This window comes from Puma concolor, chromosome B1 (assembly GCF_028749965.1).
Source record: "Puma concolor isolate L17-30 chromosome B1, mPumCon1.1.hap2, whole genome shotgun sequence".
Taxonomy (NCBI): Eukaryota; Metazoa; Chordata; class Mammalia; order Carnivora; family Felidae; genus Puma; species Puma concolor.
Genome location: NC_141670.1, coordinates 172,256,596 through 172,278,501, shown reverse-complemented (window position 1 = coordinate 172,278,501; position 21,906 = coordinate 172,256,596). Strand labels below are relative to the sequence as shown.

General features: G+C 36.2%; 1 protein-coding gene across 4 annotated transcripts in view; it reads left to right on the top strand.

The window, feature by feature from the left end:
• The window catches only part of TMEM33 (transmembrane protein 33), a 25,572-nt gene extending 3,666 nt beyond the window's left edge, over positions 1-21,906 (top strand). For 3 of the 4 annotated variants that reach the window (XM_086705157.1, XM_086705158.1, XM_086705159.1), the window contains exons 3-8: positions 514-608; positions 1,088-1,275; positions 5,046-5,113; positions 6,535-6,668; positions 10,792-10,875; positions 16,445-21,906. In XM_086705157.1, coding sequence (XP_086561283.1) covers positions 514-608; positions 1,088-1,275; positions 5,046-5,113; positions 6,535-6,668; positions 10,792-10,875; positions 16,445-16,574 — 699 coding nt within the window. In that variant the 3' untranslated portion in view covers positions 16,575-21,906. The remainder of the gene's footprint in view (positions 1-513; positions 609-1,087; positions 1,276-5,045; positions 5,114-6,534; positions 6,669-10,791; positions 10,876-16,444) is intronic. The other variant, XM_025921774.2, reaches the window with a different exon arrangement.

Here is a 21,906-nt window from a genome sequence, read left to right as displayed (position 1 = left end):
AGTGAGTGACTATTATCATGGTTTTACATTTCTCCTTTTGCAAGGTTCATTTAATTCAAAGTGGCTTTATGTAATGCCTTTTTACTTAAATCTTAAACCTACCTATTTGAATTTGAGATTTTTCTAAGAACAGACACTACGGTTCTCTTGAGAGCAATTAGTTCTTATTTAGCATTCTTTTAAAAGATGAAGCCAGTATTACAAGTGTTGAAGGAATACAGACAATTGTAGTTAAATTTCAGTTCAAAGGTTTCTTAATTAGTCTGTATTTTTTAAAATATCAATTTTTTTTTTCTATTTAAGTACTTTGGTGCTTTCTGCATCAAAGCCATAAGGTGTTTGGATGTGTTAGTGAGCGTATATGTGAAACAGCTGCCTTAAGAGTTTTCATTTTGATTTTAAATAATTGCTACAGGGCTGTTAAGACATTTTGAATAGGAGTAAAACTGTAATCTTCATTCTTAGATAATTTGCAGGTTTAGTTCACTACAATATTTTTCTTTTTAAATTTAGCAATTCATGATGACCAATAAACTGGACACGGCCATGTGGCTTTCTCGATTGTTCACAGTTTACTGCTCTGCCTTGTTTGTTCTGCCACTTCTTGGGTATGTATTACACAGATTTCTGCCTTTGATACTCAGTTCAGTCGGTTTTTATGGATTACCTTTTATGTGGAAGACTTGTTAAACTGCAAGAGTTTCAAGTACAAATAAAATGCAGGTCTCCTTTAGGCACTGATAACCCAGTGGTAGTACCAACTTAAGGAATATTTTATATCGTGTGCTTTGTGAAAGTTGACATTAAGTTGAAAATCAGAAAGAAAAGGATGTGTGGGGATGAGAGGAGTTCATATTTTTTGCCTATTTGACACTTTAACTTAATAGGAGGAACGCCTGCTTTACAAAATTCAGTTGGGTATGTATATGAAGTGATGCTTCTGAGAAGGTATAGTAGGTTCAAGTAATTTTTTTCTATTGACATGGAAGAGATTTAGGTGTTGTGCAATGATGATGCAATCCACAAAGGAGGAAGAGACATGGTAGTTGTTAAGTCTCATGATAACCTCTCCTCTGGTAATTTGCAGGTTGCACGAAGCTGCAAGCTTTTACCAGCGTGCTTTACTGGCAAATGCTCTTACTAGTGCTCTGAGACTGCACCAGAGATTACCACATTTCCAGTTAAGCAGAGCATTCCTGGCCCAGGCTTTATTGGAAGACAGCTGCCACTACCTATTGTACTCACTCATCTTTGTCAATTCCTACCCGGTTACAAGTATCCTTTTTGTGCTTTCTTGATGAGGAAATCGCGTATGAAGCATATAGACGATTCTGATTATTTTTTGCAGTAGGGAAGGTTCGACAGTAAGGGGTTCCATGAAGCCTGGGTTGGTTGGTTTGTTGGCACTTAATTTGAATGAAGATACATTTAGTGTAAGAATTTCTGACTCTAAAATGTAAAGTCTAAATTTGAAGAGCTGGTGTGGGGATTTTAAATTTTGTGTCTTTGTTCCTGCCTCTTGTAAGCCTCTCTGTTGGCAATGGATAGTGTGAAGTTCAGATTAAAAGCACAGGACTGTGGAGGACTTATTTTAATATTTAAGGTTTTTTTATTTGATTCAATCTTCTTTGGGAAAGTGCCCATATATCTTGCTGTAAAAAAGAATCCTCGGCTCTTTCAACTCCATGTGAGCTAGAAACAAATGGAAATTCATTAAGAAATAACCTATTTAAGAGAGAATTGGATAATTAATACAATAAAAATACTAGTATTTACTGTGGATAGAGGAGAAAATAAGGACACATGGATAATCTTTGAAGCTAATGAGGATTAAAGAACTCATTTGGAATTGTATGTTTATACATTTCAAAAGTATGTTGGGTGATAAGTGGTTTTCTAAAAACATGGGGGAGGGTTGGGGAGGAGGACTTTAGTATGTTTGAGAAGCACTGGATCAAACGGCCTTCAGTAGGTTTCTTTACCATAGGACCTTTGATCTAATGTTCATTGTGAGGTGAAAGAGTTGGGGGAAGGGCAGAGAGAGAGAGAGAGAGGGAGAATCCTAAGTACACTCCATGCTGTTACCATGGATTCCAGTGCAGGACTCGGACACATGAACTGTGAGATCATGAACTAAGCTGAAATCGAGTTAGATGCTTAACTTACTGAGCCATCCAGGTGCCCCAATACTAATCTGAATTAAAAAAAATTTTTTTTTTTCAATGTTTATTTATTTTTGAGAGACAGAGGTGAGTAGGGGAGGAGCAGAGAGAGAGGGAGACAAAGAATCCGAAGCAGGCTCCAGGCTCTGAGCTGTCAGCACAGACAGCTCCTGAACCCCGAGATCATGGCCTGAGCTGAAGTCAGATGTTTAACCGACTGAGCCACCCAGGCACCCCAATACTAATCTGATTCTTAAAAGTAGTTGGGTATTATGTTAGTAAATAAAGATGAGCCCAAAGTCATATTACAAAGTTGTGTTCTGATCTTTGCATTTACATGGGTGATGCTGTCCTTGATGTCTAGCCATGATAGGTACTTAGGGTTTAACTTGCAGACTTTTCACCCTTTTTATTTTCTGAATAGTTTAAAAGTTACATTGAAAGCTAAGATTATGAATCTCTTCTAAGGATTTGTGAATTATAGAATGTTAGAAGTAAAAACTTGTTAGAAATCTGTAGCTTTGAGGTACCTGGGTGGCTCGGTTGAGTACCTGACTCTTGATTTTGGCTCAAGTCATGATCCCAGGGTCGTGGGACGGAGCCCGTGTTGGGCTCTGCACTGGGCATGGAGTCTGCTTAAGATTCTGTCTCTCCCCCTGCCCCGCTCACATGCACTGCCTGTTTCTCTCTTAAAATAAATAAAAAAATCTGTAGCTTTGATGACACTTGACCTAGGAAATGAAGTTAGTGTCAGAGCCATGATTAAAACCCACATGTCTTGACTCTCTTCAGGGTTCAGTTTTCATTACTTGCACTGCTTCTGCAGAATCAGGCTTTAAGTTAGGATATGTGTCAGAGTTTAAATTGAACTATTTAAGAAGCAACAAGATTTTACAGTGGCCTTAGAGAAGAGAGTTGTAGCTTTCATCAGTTCCAAAGTGATCTATGATTGATTAACAAGTATAAAGCTATATTGGGGTGCCTGGGTGGCTCAGTCGGTTAAGCGTCCGACTTCAGCTCGGGTCACGATCTCGCGGTCCGTGAGTTCGAGCCCCCCGTCAGGCTCTGGGCTGATAGCTCAGAGCCTGGAGCCTGCTTCCGATTCTGTGTCTCCCTCTCTCTCTGCCCCTCCCCCATTCATGCTCTGTCTCTCTCTGCCTCAAAAATAAATAAACGTTAAAAAAAATTAAAAATAAAGTATAAAGCTATATATACATGATCTCTACTGAGGAAATTGGCATTTTACTTAATTCTTGTGTGTGTTGGGGAAGAATTGGTTAGGATGTTAATTTGAAGAACTACTAGATGAGAGGTAGGATTTTTGTAAACCTTGGGTGTAGATCACTGTCATCTTTGCCAGTTGGAAATTAGGGACCTTTGGATCTAATGAGTTACAGTTATAATGAATGAATTTGGTACTCTTTGTGTTACAGTAATCACAATTTCCCATCACACCAAGCTTTCAGTTAATGTAGAAAAATATAATGGTTCATTTCCTAGAAACTGCAAATGATTTTTTTAAATAAGGGTAATTTAAAAATTTTTTTGATTTTTTTTTTTTTTTTTTTTTTTTTTAAAGTTAAACTACCCCTAACGTGGGACTTGAACTCATGACCCTGAGATCAAGTCACATGCTGTACTAAGCCAGTCAGGCATGCCAGAAACTGCAGATACTTTTAGGCTGAGTATTTTTGCCCTTCATGATGGATGAACAATCTCTGTCATTTTAGGAAAATACTTGACAGTGTTTTTGCTCTCGTTTTTCTTGACCTGGCAGAAATTGGGGTAATAAATAGGATCTTTTGAGCAATTTTCATTTTTCAAAAAGCTGAATGAAAGTTGTATATTTATCCATGACATAAAGCCAAACAATTGAACTCAAATAGGTTTGTAATTAAACTGATGAGACTTTGAATTAACTGTACACAACCCCAAATACACACTTTTTATTCAGTACAGGTTGAGAACACATGGCTGTACAAGCTTCATAGGTACGGTATCTTGAAATAATAGGGATCTTGTAGGAAAGAGATAATGGGGATCTTATAGGAAAGAGATAATGCAAGATCTTTAGTTGAGGAAAATTGGTGAGTCCTTTTTTAAAGTTTTATTTTTCATTTTTATTTTATGTGAACTCTACCCCCAACGTGGGGTTCAAACTTAGCGCCCCGAGATCAAGTTGCATGTTGTACAGACTGAGCCAGCCAGGCACCCCTGGGGAAGTACACTTTAAACTGTTCCCCACACTCTTTCCTAAGCAGTTGTGATGAGGAAAACAGTACAGAAGACTGTCTTTGAATTTGAAGGCAAATCCTCTTGTCCAGGATCGCCTTTGTGGAGTTAAAAGCTGTCATATTTAAGGCTTTGAGGTGGCCTAGATTTCAATTTAATTGTTTACAATATTTTATTATCTAATAGAAAAGGAAACTTTTATCACTTTAATTTTTTTCATAAAAAAACTGAGCTTTAGAAACTGAAATTGTTGGGGCGCCTGGGTGGCGCAGTCGGTTAAGCGTCCGACTTCAGCAGGTCACGATCTCACGGTCCGTGAGTTCGAGCCCCGCGTCAGGCTCTGGGCTGATGGCTCAGAGCCTGGAGCCTGTTTCCGATTCTGTGTCTCCCTCTCTCTCTGCCCCTCCCCCGTTCATGCTCTGTCTCTCTCTGTCCCAAAAATAAATAAACGTTGAAAAAAAAAAAAATTTAAAAAAAAAAAAGAAACTGAAATTGTTTACAGATTAAAAGCTTCATTTGGTTGCAAAGTGTATCAGTAAAACAAAAGCCACCGCTGAAGTCATTTTTGCAGATGCCATTTCAGATCTATATTGGGCATAATACCAAAGTACTTAATAAACATTAAATTTTTTCCTTAATTGTTTTCTTCAGTGAGTATTTTTCCTGTGTTGTTATTCTCCTTGCTTCATGCTGCCACATATACGAAAAAGGTCCTTGATGTAAGTAAAGCTGTGGTGTTTTTTTGACTTCTGGATTGCAGACTGTTGGCATGAATTTGAGTTCTAAGACATTTTGGCATTTGTCATAAAAGTTTCCTCCATTCCCTACAAACTTGTAAATTATTAGTGATTTGAAAGTTTTAAGTTTGAAATTTTGTATTTAAGTTTCACAAAATGCATTTTGTAGGTAAAGGATTGTATTGCAGATTACCCCCTTGTTTCCAGAGGAATTTCTGAAGTTTGAAATAGACCTTTTTGTTTAAAAAAAAAAAAAAATCTATGTTTTAGGTTTGGTAAGTCGTCAGAGATCTCCTCTTCTGTCATTGTTTAATTTTAACATACCAGGTAAGTAGAGTGTGTTGAATTTCTTTTATGTTAATATTCAGAACTAAAATATTCCTAAAATATTTTCTTATTCCTGGATTGGAACATTAAGCCCAAGTTAAGTGTGCCAGGCAGATTGACTGCATATGCACTGACATTTGAATTAAAATATACAAATGTTTGCCTTGTGTTGACAGTTTTCTTTTTTTTCTTTCTAAAAAAATTTTTTAATGTTTTTTATTTGTTATTTTTGAGAGAGAGAGACAGTGTGAGGGGCAGAAAAAGAGGGAGACACGGGATCTGAAGCAGGCTCCAGGCTCTGAGCTGTCAGCACAGAGCCCGATGTGGGGCTTGATGAATTGTGAGATCATGACCTGAGCCGAAGTCGGACACTTAACCGACTGAGCCACTCCAGACATCCCAGCTGTCTTCTTTATTCCTGTAGTTCTTTGGTCATAGTGGTAATTGGGCTCTGTAATTTCTGCCTTTATTTAGCTAAGGAGTCACAAATACCTTAACTGTATTACTAAGTAGTCAGTTTTTGTTAGACTGGTTAGATAGAAATAACCACCATTTTTGTGTGTGTGCAATAATCTAGTCTTTTTTACAAAAAATAAGGCATGAAAATGACTTACTACTAAAGTTGTCTTTGTAATTTTTCAAATACACAAAATACAGCAATGCAGGAAAATACACTAACTTTTACCTTATTTTGCAAACTTTCATATTATTACCATTTCCAAAATAATTTTCTTTTAGTTGTTTTGCCTGTTGGCTATACTGTTTATCTGAAGAAAGAAAATAACTGAATAATCAAAAATGCTGTGAGGGGTGCATGGGTGACTAGGCTGGTTGAGCATCCGACTTCGGCTCAGGTTATGATCTTGCGGTTTGTGGGTTTGAGTCTCGCATTGGGTTCTGTGCTGACAGCTCAGAAGCTGGAGCCTGCTTCAGATTCTGGGTATCCTCTCTTTCTCTGCCCTTCCCCTGCTCACGCTCTGTGTGTGTGTCTCTCTCTCAAAAATAAACATTAAAAAAATTTTTTTTACATAAAAAAATGCTTCATTATTTCTAATGTTTGTTTTCTTATGTTTTAGGCGAAGGGTTCAAATAGTTTACCTTTGCTGAGATCTATCTTGGATAAACTAAGCGCTAATCAACAGAATATTCTGAAATTCATTGCTTGTAATGAAATATTCTTGATGCCTGCTACAGTTTTTATGCTTTTTAGGTAAGAATAAAAATACATTGGTTTTGGGAGGCAGATGACTAAGTGATCATAATAAATATAATAACTCAAATTTTATCCTGCTTAAATCTGTTCAAGATTAATATTAGCAACCATTTTTCTCATTTTATTATAGAGAATCTGAGACATTATGGTAAACTTGGGAACTTGTCTTATCGTTCCTTGTGATTTACCACTTAACACTTTGAAAATGAATTTAAGAACCACTGTCTTTGAAAGAGTCTTGAGAAGCCTAGATTAGTGCATTCTGCCATTATTTAGATGATTTTTCTTCTAGAAAGATTGCAGAAAAATTAGTCTGGTAGTAATAGTAGCCTAATGTCACTTCTGTGTTTTGTTTGTATTTTAATTATACAAGTAATGCATGAATAAAGAAAGTTGTCCTGTTAAAAATTAGAAGATCAGACTGATATTGACCCTTCCTATCAAGATTCTTGCATTTAAGTTTTAAAACTACATTTCTGGGGAGATGGGTGGGGGAATGGGTAAAGTAGATGGGAATTGAGGAGTGCACTTGTGATGAGCACCGGCTAATCACAATAATAAGTAAATAAAGAATGAATGAATGAATGGGAGGATAAGTTTGGATGACATAAACTTTGGTCACCAAGTCAAAAGTTTTTCTCTGTCTCTGTTATGTGTTTTTCTTTGTTGTGGAAAAAAGTGACTAGTTTCAAAGCCAAATTGGGAAAAAAATAATTTGAATTGGGGAAAAAAATGAAACTGCGTTTCTGCCTGGATTGTTGCTTTTTCAATTTTTAGTTTCTCTAGTAGTAGGACATTATAGATAAATGCTAAAATATCATTTGACTGTGAATCCTTGTTGCAGTTCTGTACTCTCCTTCTGGTATGTGTATATGCATGTAGTACTTTTAAATGTTTCTACAGATACATAGAAAATGCATATTATGGGGTGGGGTTTAGTTTTTATTTTACACCAGAAGTGCCATAATGCCTCATTTGTCTGCATCTTGCTTTTTTCGTGACCTATTTATGTTGACGGATACAGTTCTGGTTTGTTCCATTTAATGGCTTTGTAGTGTTTGGTCATATTAATAAACTGCATTTTATTACCTGTTTCCCCTATTAATGGGGAAACATTTGTTTCCAAATACTTGCTTTTCCAGATATTGATGCAGTAAACTTACTTTTTTTTTTTTAATTTTTATTTATTTAAGTAATCTCTACCCCCAACATGGGGCTCAAATTGATGATGCTGAGATCAAGAGTCATATGCTCCTACAACTGAGCCAGCCAGGCGCCCCTCTTTTTTACTGTCTACTTATACTTTTGTGCCAGTGTTTTCTCTAAACCAGAAATGATTTTGTTGAGGCTGCACTAAGTGCATTTTATATTTATTAGACTATGCCAGATTGTCATCTAAGATGTCTGCATTATGTTTTCCATAATCTTACTAATTTGAAAAAACTTATTTTTGTTTATGAGATACTTCATTTTAGCGTTCATTGCCTTTAACTGGTGAGATTTTTGCATGTCTGTTTTTTTTAGCAATCTATAAGCTAGAAACAAAGTTTTACAGGTTTCTTCATAAATACATCTGTTCTTTTAAGTAATGTTTTTCTCTGGAAACTCCAGGATCCCACATGTTGCTCAGGTTATAGGGTCACAAGCTAGATGATATAATCTAAGTAAAGTCTGGAATAGCACAGGGGAAGACTTCTTATTGAGTGTTGGGGATTTGGACTCTAATTGATATAATCATTAACTTAGCCTTTTGAGCATTGATTTTGCACATATAAAAAACTTAAATTTTAGGGGTGCCTGGGTGGCTCAGTCAGTTAAGTTTCTGACTCTTGATTTTGGCTCAGGTCATCATGATCTCATGGTTTGTAAGATCAAGCCCAGTGTCAGCACAGAGCATGCTTGGGATTCTCTCTCTCCTCTCTGTCTGCCCTGCCTCGTGCTTGCACATGTGCATGCCCTTTCTGTCTCTCAAAATAAATAAACAAACTTGGGGCGCCTGGGTGGCTCAGTCAGTTAAGCATCTGACTTCAGTTCAGGTCATGATCTCGTGGTCCATGGGTTCGAGCCCCGCGTCGGGCTCTGTGCTGAGAGCTCAGAGCCTGGAACCTGCTTAGGATTCTGCATCTCCTTCTCTCTCTGCCCCTCCTCCATTTGCACTGTCTCTCTCTTTCTCAAAAGTAAATAAACATTAAAAAAAAATTTTTTTAAATAAACTTAAATTTTTAACATTTAAATTTTAAAACAAAATGATTTTAATTTTTCAAGATTGTTGTAAAAGAGATGAGAATTTACCAGAAATATTAGAGGAATCACTTTGTTTTTCTAAAAAATTAAAGTAGGTTATAAGGTTTTATTCAGTCACTAGTAGGGAAAGCTAGTGATGCTCTAAGTATGTCACTTGCATTTAACACAAACTATGAAATTAAAAATAATTTAAAATCATTATTCCTTAGATGACCCCTTCATGATAGAAGCACAATCTGAATATTAGAAGGCTTCATTAAGTTGCTTTTTTCACAGTATTGCTTCAAGCTTTGTATTTAAAAATGAATGTAAAAAGTCTGTGAGTTTACCTCATGTACACAAATATGCGTGTAAAGAAAGATAAAAGGAAGGTCCTTGTAGCTTTATTTGTTAGTAGAGAGTTTGTTACATTGTAGTAATGCATAAGATGAACTGCTTGAATCTGTAGAAAGAATGAGGTAAATTTATGTGTTATGAAAGGGGATGGTCTCCAAGATATAATAAGTTAAAAGTTTGTTAGGAATTGTGTAGGGTGTTCCCCTTTTTATATTTTGGGGTGTGTGTATTTAAGGGCATATGTATATATTTTTTCTGCTTCACTTTCTTCATCTTTAAAATGGGAATGATAATGTCACTTCCATATTACAGTAAAGTGGATTCAGTGAATTGCAAACTGAGCACTGTATTAGTGTTGGCATTATACACACTTGTGCATGGAAATTTCTGGAAGGATATTTTAGAGACTGAGCTGTAACTCTGAGGAAGAAGCTAACTTGGATGATGGAACATTTGTTTTTCATTGAATTTTATTTTCTGTATTTTTTATAGTATGTGTTTATTTCAATTTGAAGAGTTAAAGATTTGTCACGGGATTTATTGGGGAAAATGGATGTAACACATTTAGTTTAGTGCTTAGTTTGTAATCACGTAAATTTGTATTATGAAAGTAATATCACAATTTAGAAGAAAAGACAAAAATTAACTTTAAAAAGCCACCTTTAGCATCTTTAATGTATTTCCTCAAAAAGTTTTAAAATACCATTGTAATAATACGTATAGTTTTATACTCTGCAGTCTTCAAAGTTGCTGTATTGTTCTCGTAATCAAGATTTTAGGTAGTTGCATCCTAACTCCATCAAGTAAAGATGATATACTTAGCTTTGCTACCTAACTACCCACATTAGGTTGTTGATACATTTAATTTGTAGTTATTTGCAGTGAATGTCTTAATTCAGATAGTTTTTCCTGGGAAAAAAATTCTTGATTTAAAATTTCATAAATAAGTATATGGCTCTTGGGTATTGTAATTGTGCTTTTTAACCAAGAAAAATAGTTAGAATAGGCTATGTAAATTTACTAGAGACCTGTATAATTACAGGTTTTTTTGTTTTGTTTTGTTTGTATAAAATGAACCACTTTTCATTTACTATGTCATAAAGTTTCACAGTTTGATGATCAATTATTAGTGGTAATTATGGAAGCATACATTTTCTGATTTAATAGCTTTTAAACTTTTTAAAAGTAATACATAAAAACATGTTTGTAAAAATTTAAACAATAACATTTTACTTTTTACCATTTACATTCTTGTATTTCCTTTTTTTTTTTTTTTTTTTTTTAAAGTAAGCTCTGTACCCAACCTGGGGCTTGAACTCACACCTTCAAGATCAAGAGTTGTATCCTCTACTGACTGAGCTAGCCAGGCGCCATTCTTTTATTTCCTTTTTAAGAATAACTTTGATTTAGACATGATAGATATTATCTTGACCATTTAATGAATGAAGACACATTCCTCAATTAAATTGCCTTTAAGTTTTGAAAGTATATATATGAATTGATAATGTATATTTCTTACCCTTGTATTTGTTTATTTCAGTGGTCAAGGGAGTTTGCTCCAGCCTTTTATCTACTATAGATTTCTTACTCTTCGGTATTCCTCTCGAAGAAATCCATATTGTCGGTAAGCTGGTTAGTTTAAATGTTTTATTTGTTGAGAGTACTGTGAAATATAGTATGTATAATTTTTAAGAGTTATTTAGCTTTTATGTTTAGAAGCAAGTGTTATTTTGGTAAATTTAAGTTCCAGGCCTTAGTAGGGTTGGTAAGTAGACCGGATTTACCTTGACCTCCACTAAAATAGTATTCAAGTTTAAGGAATTTGAAGATGTTTAAGACATGAGTCCCAGTCTCAAGGAACTTCCCTAATTGAAGAAGCAAAAGCATGCATTAGATAATAAGGAAACAATAGTTCAGGATACAGTGTTCACAAACCATTGTGATGAATTGTTACGTTTGCTTTGTCATATCAATAGTATAGTCCAAGGTAAGGAGAAATCAATGAGCCAGAAGATAAAACAGCCCATCAAAGTTTCACAAAACAGAGATTTTAATGTGTTAAAGAAGAATTAAAACCTTTGAATAGTCATAATAGGTAAACGCATTTTAGGTAGGAAGAGAGTAAGAGCACAAGTTCAGAGACAAGAAAGAACAAGCCATGTTTAAGGGGCATTGAATAGAACTGTTGGACTATAATGGAGATTCTGAATGGTGAGTGGTTGCAGCTAAGATTAAAAAGGTATAAAAAAAAAAAAAAAGGGAGGGGTGCCCAGGTGGCTCAGTTGGGTGAGCGTCCGACTTCGACTCAGGTCATGATTTGCAGCTCATGGGTTTGAGCCCTGCATCAGGCTCTGTGCTGACAGCTCAGAGCCTGGAGCCTGCCTCGGATTCTGTGTCTCCCTCTCTCTCTGCCCCTAACCCACTCACATTCTGTCTCTGTCTCTCTCAAAAATAAACAAACATTAAAAAAAAAAAGGTATATTGGAGCTATATCATAAAACTTCTTGGATTTCAGGATAACAAGTTTGGAATTTATCTTTTAGATGTATGGGAATGATGGTTTGGGCATGATCATATTCTTCTGATAGCTTTGTGCAAAATAGTTTAGAGTGGAAAAATTGAGGAAGCAGGGAAATATTTTAATGAATCACTGTAATGTTCAGGAATGGAGATGTAAATGATACAGTTAGTTATGCATGACGATCTCAAAAATTAGAGTAAATCTGAAATAGCTGTCTTCAGTAGTTTCTTAGATCTGTTACTGAGAGACTGATGTTAACATAGTTTTTGTTTTTAAACTTAAGGGGCGCCTGGGTGGCGCATGGTTAAGCGTCCGACTTCAGCCAGGTCACGATCTCGCGGTCCGTGAGTTCGAGCCCCGCATCAGGCTCTGGGCTGATGGCTCAGAGCCTGGAGCCTGTTTCCGATTCTGTGTCCCCCTCTCTCTCTGCCCCTCCCCCGTTCATGCTCTGTCTCTCTCTGTCCCAAAAATAAATGTTGAAAAAAAAAATTAAAAAAAATAAATAAATTTAAAGTAAATTTATTGTGTGGGTTGCCTGGGTGGCTCAGTCAGTTAAGCCTCCAACTTTGGCTCAGGGCGTGATCTCACAGTTCGTGGGTTTGAGCCCCACGTCGGGCTCTGTGCTGACAGCTCAGAGCATGGAGCCTGCTTCTGATTCTGTGTCTCCTTCTCTCTCTGTCCCTCCCCACTCACACTCCGGCTCTCTCTCTCTTTCTCTCCTCTCTCTCTCTCTCTCTCTCTCCTCTCTCTCTCTCAAAAATAACATTAAAAAATAAAATCATTGTGTAGTAGAATTCGTCATAAATACAATGAGTGTATTAGCACATTCCCTATTGTATTTTCACAAGCTAAGTAAAAAGAACTGAAATTGAATTCTGGTCTCCATCATTCTCCAGGTGTGTAACTTTAGGCAAGTTATTTAAATTTTAATTTCTTCATTGGTAGAGAAGAACAGCTCCTGGGGGTGAAATGAAGTAATGTTTTAAAAGAGCTTAGATTCTGTTATATATATTTTTTTAATTTTTTAATTTTATTTAAATCCAAGCTAGGTAACATATAGTGTAGTAATGGTTTCAGGAAGATTGTTATGTTCTTAATACATAGTTTATTTTCCTTTTTCTGTGATTCTGATAGTCCTTTGAGGGGCTTTTATGCTCTGTTAGTGTCTTACAGTACTTCCTAAAATAGAGCTTACTTCAGACACAGATTCTTTTTTTTTTTTTTTTAAGTTTATTTCTTTATTTTGAGAGAGAGAGAGGGCATGAGTTGGGGAAGGGTGGGTAGAGAGAGGGAGACAGACCATCCCAAGCAGGCTCAGTACTCTCAGTGTGGAGCCCAGTGTGGAGATTGATCTTACAAGTGCGAGATCACAACTGCAAGATCACGACCTGAGCAGATAATCAGGAGTCGGAGGCTTAACCAACTGAGCCACCCAGGTGCCCACAGACATAGATTCTTTTTTTAAAAAAATTTTTTTTTCAACATTTATTTATTTTTCGGACAGAGAGAGACAGAGCATGAACGGGGGAGGGTCAGAGAGAGAGGGAGACACAGTATCGGAAACAGGCTCCAGGCTCTGAGCCATCAGCCCAGAGCCTGACGCGGGGCTCGAACTCACGGACCGCGAGATCGTGACCTGGCTGAAGTCGGACGCTCAACCGTCTGCACCACCCAGGCGCCCCAGACATAGATTCTTAATGAGTCCCTAGTCACCGTAAACCTTCAGTTTTACTTGATTCCATGAGTGTTTGTCCTTTTTCTTTCTGGTTCATGTGTTCATTTCAGATATTATCTTCGAGTTCCCTGCCCTAATATCCACTTTTCATCAGCAGATCTTTCTCTGCTTCTTTATACCCTCTTCATCTCCCATTTTCTCCACATAGCCTTAAATTGGATTAACACACAGATTTAGAAGTGTCCTGTGGGATAAAAAAGGAACGGATAGCAGAGGATCCAGGTAACGCAAATATGTGTTAGTAAACATTTTCAAAGATCTCCCATAAGCACGTAAAACAAATCAAAACAGTAGAAAGGTAATGGGAAATATTTGAGCTTATAAACATTGATAAACATCCTATCAAACTATATTTTCTATGCTACACTTTTTTTTGTTAGGGATTTTGAGACTATATTTGCCAGTTGTACCGTATTCACTTACGATATTCATTCTCAAGTTAGTGGTTTCAGTCCTTTGTAGATTGGCCAGCCACCAGCCACATCTGACTGTATGAATACAAATTAATTAAAACCCATAAAATTTATAACTCTGTTCCTGAGTCATATTAACCAGTTTCACGTGCTTGAAAGCCAGTGTGGCTGATGGTCACTGTATTGGACAGCACAGATGGACATTTCATCATCGCTGACACTTCTGTTGTCAGTGCTGCTCCAAAGGAGCTCTGTGACTTGGTATAGATTATGCCAGAGATAGAGCCAGGAGTGAAAGAACTTGCTTTGTGACTAGAACAAGCCATTGACCTCTTTAGGCCTCATCTGTAATCTGAGAGGTTTGACTAGAGTATTTTCAAGGTGCCTTCTAGTTTTATTTGAGTCATTTATTCAGAAGACAGTGATTGTTGGTGATAACAACTTTATGTAGGATTAAAGTACCTGCTTTGTAGAGACTTGGAGCTGAGTGAATTACACAGCTGAGTAGGTCAATGTGATGATGACGGCTCTGTGAAAGCTCAGAAAACTGAGGGAGGCAGATGAGAATTCGCTGAAGAGGTGGTAACAGAAGTCAGGTCTTTTGAATTCTGAGTTCTGGTACGTGGGTGCCTGAGAGGGCATGATGCTTGAATTAAGAAGTGTATACGGAAGTCATGAAGATCTGTGCCTAGAAGGGTAAGACAGGGACTAGAGCATGAAAGGGTTTGTTTTTTATTTCAAGAGAGGAAGAGTATTTGAAGTTCATATTGTGGAGAGTTTGGGAACATGATACAATCTGATTTAGAAATATTCCAGAAGATGTATTACAGGCTCCCCAAGAAGACAAAAGGACTGATTTGGAGACTGTGATTAGTCCAGAGCCTGAACTAATTCCGTGGTAAAATTAAAAGGGGATACATTTGAAAGATATTTAGGAGGTAGGAAGTTAGGGGTTAGGGAAGAAGACCAAGATAAGGAAGCCCTCAAGTTTCTGGCCTGGGAACCTAGGAGAGTTGTGTGTAATGGGTCTGTCCCAAAGATAGACACAAGAAGGGCAGGTGTTTGGATAAATGTGCGTCTTTCCAAATTTTCTTCCTGCTTTTGTGTAAGAGCATGTTACATCCTATTTTAAAACGATTTTTACTTTTTCCTAACCAGCAAAATAACCCTGAAGATACAGAAAGGTAGAACACAATTGTCTGTATGTAGAATGAGTCAGCACATAAGTGAAAATTCAAAAATGAATAGTCAAGAATTACTTGTGATGATTCAAAATCTCTTAAAAATTATGGTTCAGCCAACATACATGATTTTGTGTCTGCTAGCATGTACAATACATGTGTGATGTGTACAGTATGTGATAAGGGGTCCTTTGGAGGCAGCAAGCACAGTTTAAAGTCCACAACCTCTTTGGAAATAAATGTACAACATAACTGAGATATAGGAGTCATGGCCGAGAGTGGGAGGAGACGAAGCAGAAATTTCAGTTAAGACCAGGAGGGCGGGGGGTACCTGAGTGGCTTAGTTGGGTAAGCGTCCAACTTCAGCTCAGGTCATGATGTCATAGTTTGTGGGTTCAGGTGCCGCATTGGGCTCTGTGCTGACAGCCCGGAACCTGGAGTCTGCTTCAGATTCTGTGTCTCCCTCCCTCTCTGCCCCTCCCCTGCTTCCACGTGCGCTCCCTCTCTCTGTCTCTCTCAAAAATAAACAAACATTAAGACTAGGAGGGCATTAGATATTAAGGAGTTGGACTTCAATCTGAAGGTAAATAAGCTGGTTTGATGAGTGGAGTGACCCAACTGGGAAATGGCCTTCATTGAACATCTTCTGTGTTGTCTCATTTAAATAATCACACCATGACTGACTTCAGCAAGTACATATTCCTATTTTATAGATGGGAAAGCTCTGAGAGGCATTACGTGTAAGGCAGTAGTTTAAGGAAAATGGTAGGTGGGATTGCCCATGGTATATAATTTTCACTTCCTTGCTCTCTTTTTTTAGAACTAGTTGAGTTTACCTAAGGTAATATGAAGATGATGTGACTCTACTATTAAGAAGATATAAATCACTCCTAATCCCAGCCCTCAGAGATAACCATTTATTAGGTGCTTTTGTTAAATGAACTCCCTCAACCCCCCTCCCCCATACACACAAAACAAAAGACACAAATGTTGATTTTCAGAATTTTATTTTGTGTATTTCCTACACATTGTAGTTAATTCTTTTACCTCAGATTTTTTTTTTTAATGTTTTATTTATTTTTGAGACAGAGAGCATGGAATGGGGGAGGGTCAGAGAGAGAGGGAGACACAGAATCTAAAGCAGGCTCCAGGCTCTGAGCTGTCAGCACAGAGCCTGAGGCGGGGCTCGAACTCACAGACCACCACGAGATCAGGACCTGAGCCTGAGCCACCCAGGCGCCCCTACCTCAGATTCTTTAATGGCTGTGGGAAATGCCTTCATCAGCATTTGCTTTGTATTCTTTTTCCTTTGGTTTCTGAAAGAAAACTATTTTATCTTGCAGGACCTTGTTCAATGAACTGAGGATTGTTGTTGAACACGTGATAATGAAACCTGCTTGCCCACTGTTTGTGAGAAGACTTTGTCTCCAGAGTATTGCTTTTATAAGCAGACTGGCACCAACAGTTGCGTAGTCTAACATCCAGCTAAGTTATATATAATATAAATAAGCATTATTAGCAGTTGGTACTTCTGCTAGGGGTTGTTAATTCCAGGTGTAAAACTGACCTCAGTCCAATTTACATAATTTACATAAATGCATATCAATGGAAAAGTAATCATTTTTCTGGCATGTTAAATCAAGCCTTTGAAAAAAATTCCCCGAGAAAATTTTACTCTTCTGTGTTGTTAATGATTAAGGAAGTTTCTGTCGTGTGATAAATGTATCAAAAATTTTTTTAAATGCTGCTGTGCCTTTATCATGAAGTACATTTATTTCTCTTGTAAAAGTAGCTTTAAAATTTCTTTCAACCTAATGGGTACCCTGAATTTATATCTGGCATGATTTCATTATGGTAATATTAACATACATGAATTCATTATATTTTGAGACAGTATTCTTTTGCCATTCAGTAATTTTGGTTGATGATTTTAAAAGAAGCATTTACCACTGTATTTAATTTCAAATTGCTACTAATCGATTTTGTGCTGCTTTGTTAGGGTTTATTTTGGATGTACCATTATGAGAGAAATTCTGCATGCATCTTACGCTCTGACCTTCCAGAATTTTATTTCCATAATTACTTAATGTGGCTTTGAATATTTTTTAGAAAGGCTGAACTGTTAAGCTTATTAGCCAACTGGGTAAATACCTGGGGTCACAACTGTTTTACATTGGAAAGCAGTAGTTCCACAGCTTTCCTTGCAGAGATCCGTAAAGTCACCTTTCTCAAATAGGAAACACTTTTACAAATGTGGACATGTAGAATATTAGCATCAATATAGTTTCTAGAATTACCTAGATGAGACTCTTGACTGCCAGTTCTCTCGGTTTCTTAGGCTTGAATTTAACAGGCAGTGGCAGCAGTTCAGATGTGTTTTGAAAGGAATGTAACTGGAAATTGAACATATGCCTGTGCCTGGTGTCTGTTCTGAAATAATAATGAAGATTATCCTGTAGACTACATACTTACCCATGAAATCTGATTTAAAAGGTTAGATGGAGAGGTTTATAGGTAAGATAATTGGTTGGGGATGGGGCTGGAGAGGACTTGGGGGGGGGAATAGTGTGTATTTTAATTTCATAACGCATAGGTAAAATTGGGAGTATAATATGTTAAATCCTGTTCGTTGAGCTGCCGTCAACTTCTTTATAAAATTCATTCTGATCTTTATTACTGTTGCATGATTGGGAATGTTTAAAACACTGCAAAAATTTTAGTACACAGTAATGTAATGGTTTTTGTAACCAGTTTTCTTCTGTCTGCACGTAATTGGATTTCTCAGATAAATTCATTAGTAACTTGTCAGTAACAGTTTTCAGTTTATTCAACTTTCCCATCTCTGGAAATGTGAGATCTACTTGATAGCTCAACTGTAGCCAACTTTTTTTGTATTTTTGTAATATTTATCTACTAAGTTAGAAAAGCAGCCTCATGAAATACAGTTGATTGAGTGGATGGGTGGGTGGGTGTGTGGCTAGCCTCATTATCATTATATATATAATCTGATGGTTTTAAGAACTAATTTTCTAGAGCAATAAAGTGGCTGTAATGTTAAATAAACAGTATATTATGATTTCTAATGATGTCTTTAAAAATTAAGTCTTGAATTATATCAAGAAATTTTGGCAGCTGAAGGTATATTTATTTTTAAGTTACTAGTTTTTTGTCTACAATTTTTTTTTTTAATCTGGAGATAATTTTAGATTTATAGAAGAGTTAAATAGTACAGAGAGTTCTTGTCTACCTTTCACTCAGCTTCCCCTTATCCTAAATCTTACAACATTTATCAGAACTAAGAAATTAGCCTTGGAGCAATACTATTAAAGTATATAACTCATCAGATTTCACTATTTTTTCCATTTATTAATTTTCTTTTAATGAGCTGTTTTTGCTCTGTCTTTTACTTTTAATGACCAATAAGTATGCCTTTGAGTTTTTCCTCTTCAGTTTGGAAATTACTGTTGGTGAAAAAGATTTATCTAAAGGAAATGATTTCATGTTGGTCTTAACAAAAAGAATTTTAACAGTAAAACTTATAATTTAGAACATTCTGTGCTTTAAAAGGTGAGCCTTTTAATCGCATAACAGGATTCTGTTTCTGGTGTGCTCATATTGGACTGTTCTTTAAAGGCAGGCTTGATTTTTAAATAAAATACTCAACTCATGAAAAAGTAAATTTTACAATTTGAGCATTACTATATGTTTAGTTTGCATGAGCTTGTAGCTAGGAATACTGCAATATGAATATGTAGAACCAACTGATTTGGCATCTGAAATTACAGCATAATATGTACACCTATTAAATTAAAATTAAGGAAATAAAGTAGCAGTCTATGGAATGAATGAAGTAGGAGAAACTGTAGCATAGGTGAACCTATTTTTACTTCCAGGTTTGAAAAAGTTGCATTAACATCCAGAATATCTAATTCTTTAGGAAGTGGTGTGGTGCTGTTGTCCTTCTAGCACTTTTTGAATTGAACCCTCTTGGACAGGTGGAAGCCTAACACAAAACCTACTTTTGTTAGAACAAGAATTCTGTGTTCCTTTTGTATATTTGATTCCTCATGAATTTAAACTCTGTTTCATAATCAGCCCAAAGAGAAATTTCTTAAATCACAGTTTGTATTTAAATTTTCTTGCAATACAGTTCACCAAAGTAGATGCTCCTGGAAGTAAGTAAGTAATTAAATTTAGATATTTAGAAACTTCCCTTACAGGGAAAATCAAGGCATGCTGATACTATACCAGAAGTTAGGAAAGACTTAGGAGGTCTATTTTATACTCTGAATTGTAAAGCTATCTGAATACTCTTTCTAAAAATCACGATGAAAAATTCTGAGTAGGCTTGTATGTTTAGTATATGAATATTAATCATTTTGGAAAGGAAAATGAGTGTATATGTAGTAAGATAAGTGGAACCGGGAGACTTAGTTTTTTTTGAAAGTTTGAGATCAGAGTGAATGAAATTAGCTTTGAGGGATTGTGGTTAAAGACTCCTATTTAATCCTGAGGAATTTATTTTGATTAATATAGTGATTCTGAAACACTTCTCCCACTCATGCCCACCCAGATCCCCCTAGGATCTGCTAGCCTCAAAGCTACCCAAATTTAGACTAATTTTGATTCTTAATTCTGTAACGAAAACCTCAAAGGAGAAAGTAACCACCGACAGTTATGTATATATATGATCAGTAGGTGGCACTCTTTCCTCAAGTAGCCCCGCCCCCACAGTTGTTTCACAGCCCCTGTTGGAAGGTTAAATGCCACCCAAAGTGGCCTGTAAAACTAAGGACCCGAATTCCATGGCCCTTTTTAATACGTGATTACCCAGAACTCAACAAATATTTTCCAAATATGAGTACATTTAAAAAATAATTGAGATGTTGAAAAGCTGGAAATAGTACCCTGTTAATGTTTGCTTTCTGGCTAAATGATAATGTAGGCCACAATTGGGAGTGGCCTTATTCAGGTCACGGGCTCTGTTTTTTTTCTTTACAAAGAGTGCCTAAATCAACCTAAATACACCAGTTATAAAATTGTTCTTTTTGTTCGTTCACCTTCATTGTCAGGTGTGTAGAAGAATGGTACTTAAGATTTTTCCGTGGTCATTTTGTAGGTATACAAGGTATATCCAGTTGAGCTTCTTAAAATTTAGAGTTTTCACAGTAATATAAAAGCATATTGAGAATTTGGGTTATCGTATCAACAGTGGTACCTAGATTTGTAAATTGAGTTGCAGAGACAACTGGTTTCTCTGTAAACCTTATTGGAATTTCTCTAGGATTAGGAGAAATCTGCACAGGCTAAATGACAGTGTAGTTCAGTAGATAGTATACCAAAGGCATGTGTTTATAAATCCAGGAGGTCCTTTCCAGGGTTTGTTTTAATGAGCAGTCCTCTTCTAATATTCAGAGAGGAAAGTTGTTATTGGATCTGGTATTAAGGATAAGAAAGGAGCTGCTGAAAGTTTGGAAGGATTCTTGGTAGTAATTATTCTAGGACATGTGTATCTTCTAAGGTGGTATTCAGGTGGATTCTTAGAAGGAACCCCGTTTTTCCTGTGTGAGGGATTAGCTCTGGAGTGCTCTTTCTCTGGTGCAGTGCAAATAGGACAACTGACTGCATTGAGTTTGAGCTGATGTGACAGGAGATAAAGTACAGTATTTTTAAAATCTGAAGGAGATTGTTTCTTAGAAAAGTGATAAGAAAATTGAAAGATACTTCTGCTGGAATCTAAAAATTAACTCCTGTTAGAGGAGAAGAAAAGGCTCAAGAGTTGGTTCACATTTTCCTTTATAGACTTCTTAAAGCCAACTTTTTGATAGGCTCAGTCCTTTTAAACTAACTCTTTGTTTTTCTTGGTTCATGACAGTTGGATTCCAAATTTTCTTTTGTACCTTTAAAATAGAACAATTGCTTTTGACAGGAATTTTTGCTTACATATAAGTTTGTAAGTTGAGACCAAATGGGCAAAGTGTCGGGCAGGTAACATTTGTAATGTGTTTATATTGGAACAAATGTAAAAGGGTTACAAAGATTAGAAAGAGTCATAAAGAACTGCTTGATTTATAAATGCAGTAGTTCTGGTGCTTCATATAATGGGATATATTGAACTAAAACATTTGTATATATAGTATGTCAGCATTTCTTAGTTACTTCTCTTGAATCCATTTTTAATATCTGATACTGTACAGGTTGGGGAGTTCTACTCTTCAGGCCAATACTATCTAGAATGTGTAAATTTATAAAATAAATTGAAAAATTCATCATTCTCCTATATTCAAGACCAGCGCACATAAATGCTAATGTAGGGCTCAGAGGGGAAATATATTTCTCCTGAATATTTGAGAAAATGTGAAGTCCTTTCAAGAAAATCTAATAAACATAATAATCATAGCCTGCTGACACTAAGGAAAAAGGACCTCATTCGCTCTTTCTTTTATGCAGCGATTTACTGGTCCCTACTGATTTCCAAATTGGATCACTGTAGTAAATTATCTATGCTGGTACCTGTGAAAGTAAGCCCTGGGATCCATATTTGTTTTGTGTTCTGCTTAAATCAGCAAGAATGATAAATTTGATGGTGTGAAATTGGAAGTGTCAAGGGCTTTCTTTGGTGATTGAGCAAAACGATGTCTCCACTTTAATTTATTGTGACCCTTTTTCACTCTATGTGCTTTGTATATCTAATATTTATTTCAATACAAATTAAATTCTTGTTCCTTCATCTGTATTGTTATATATCTAAGATTTTATTGATGTAAAAAATCAAATTGTGTAATAAAAATCTCTCTGGATTTAA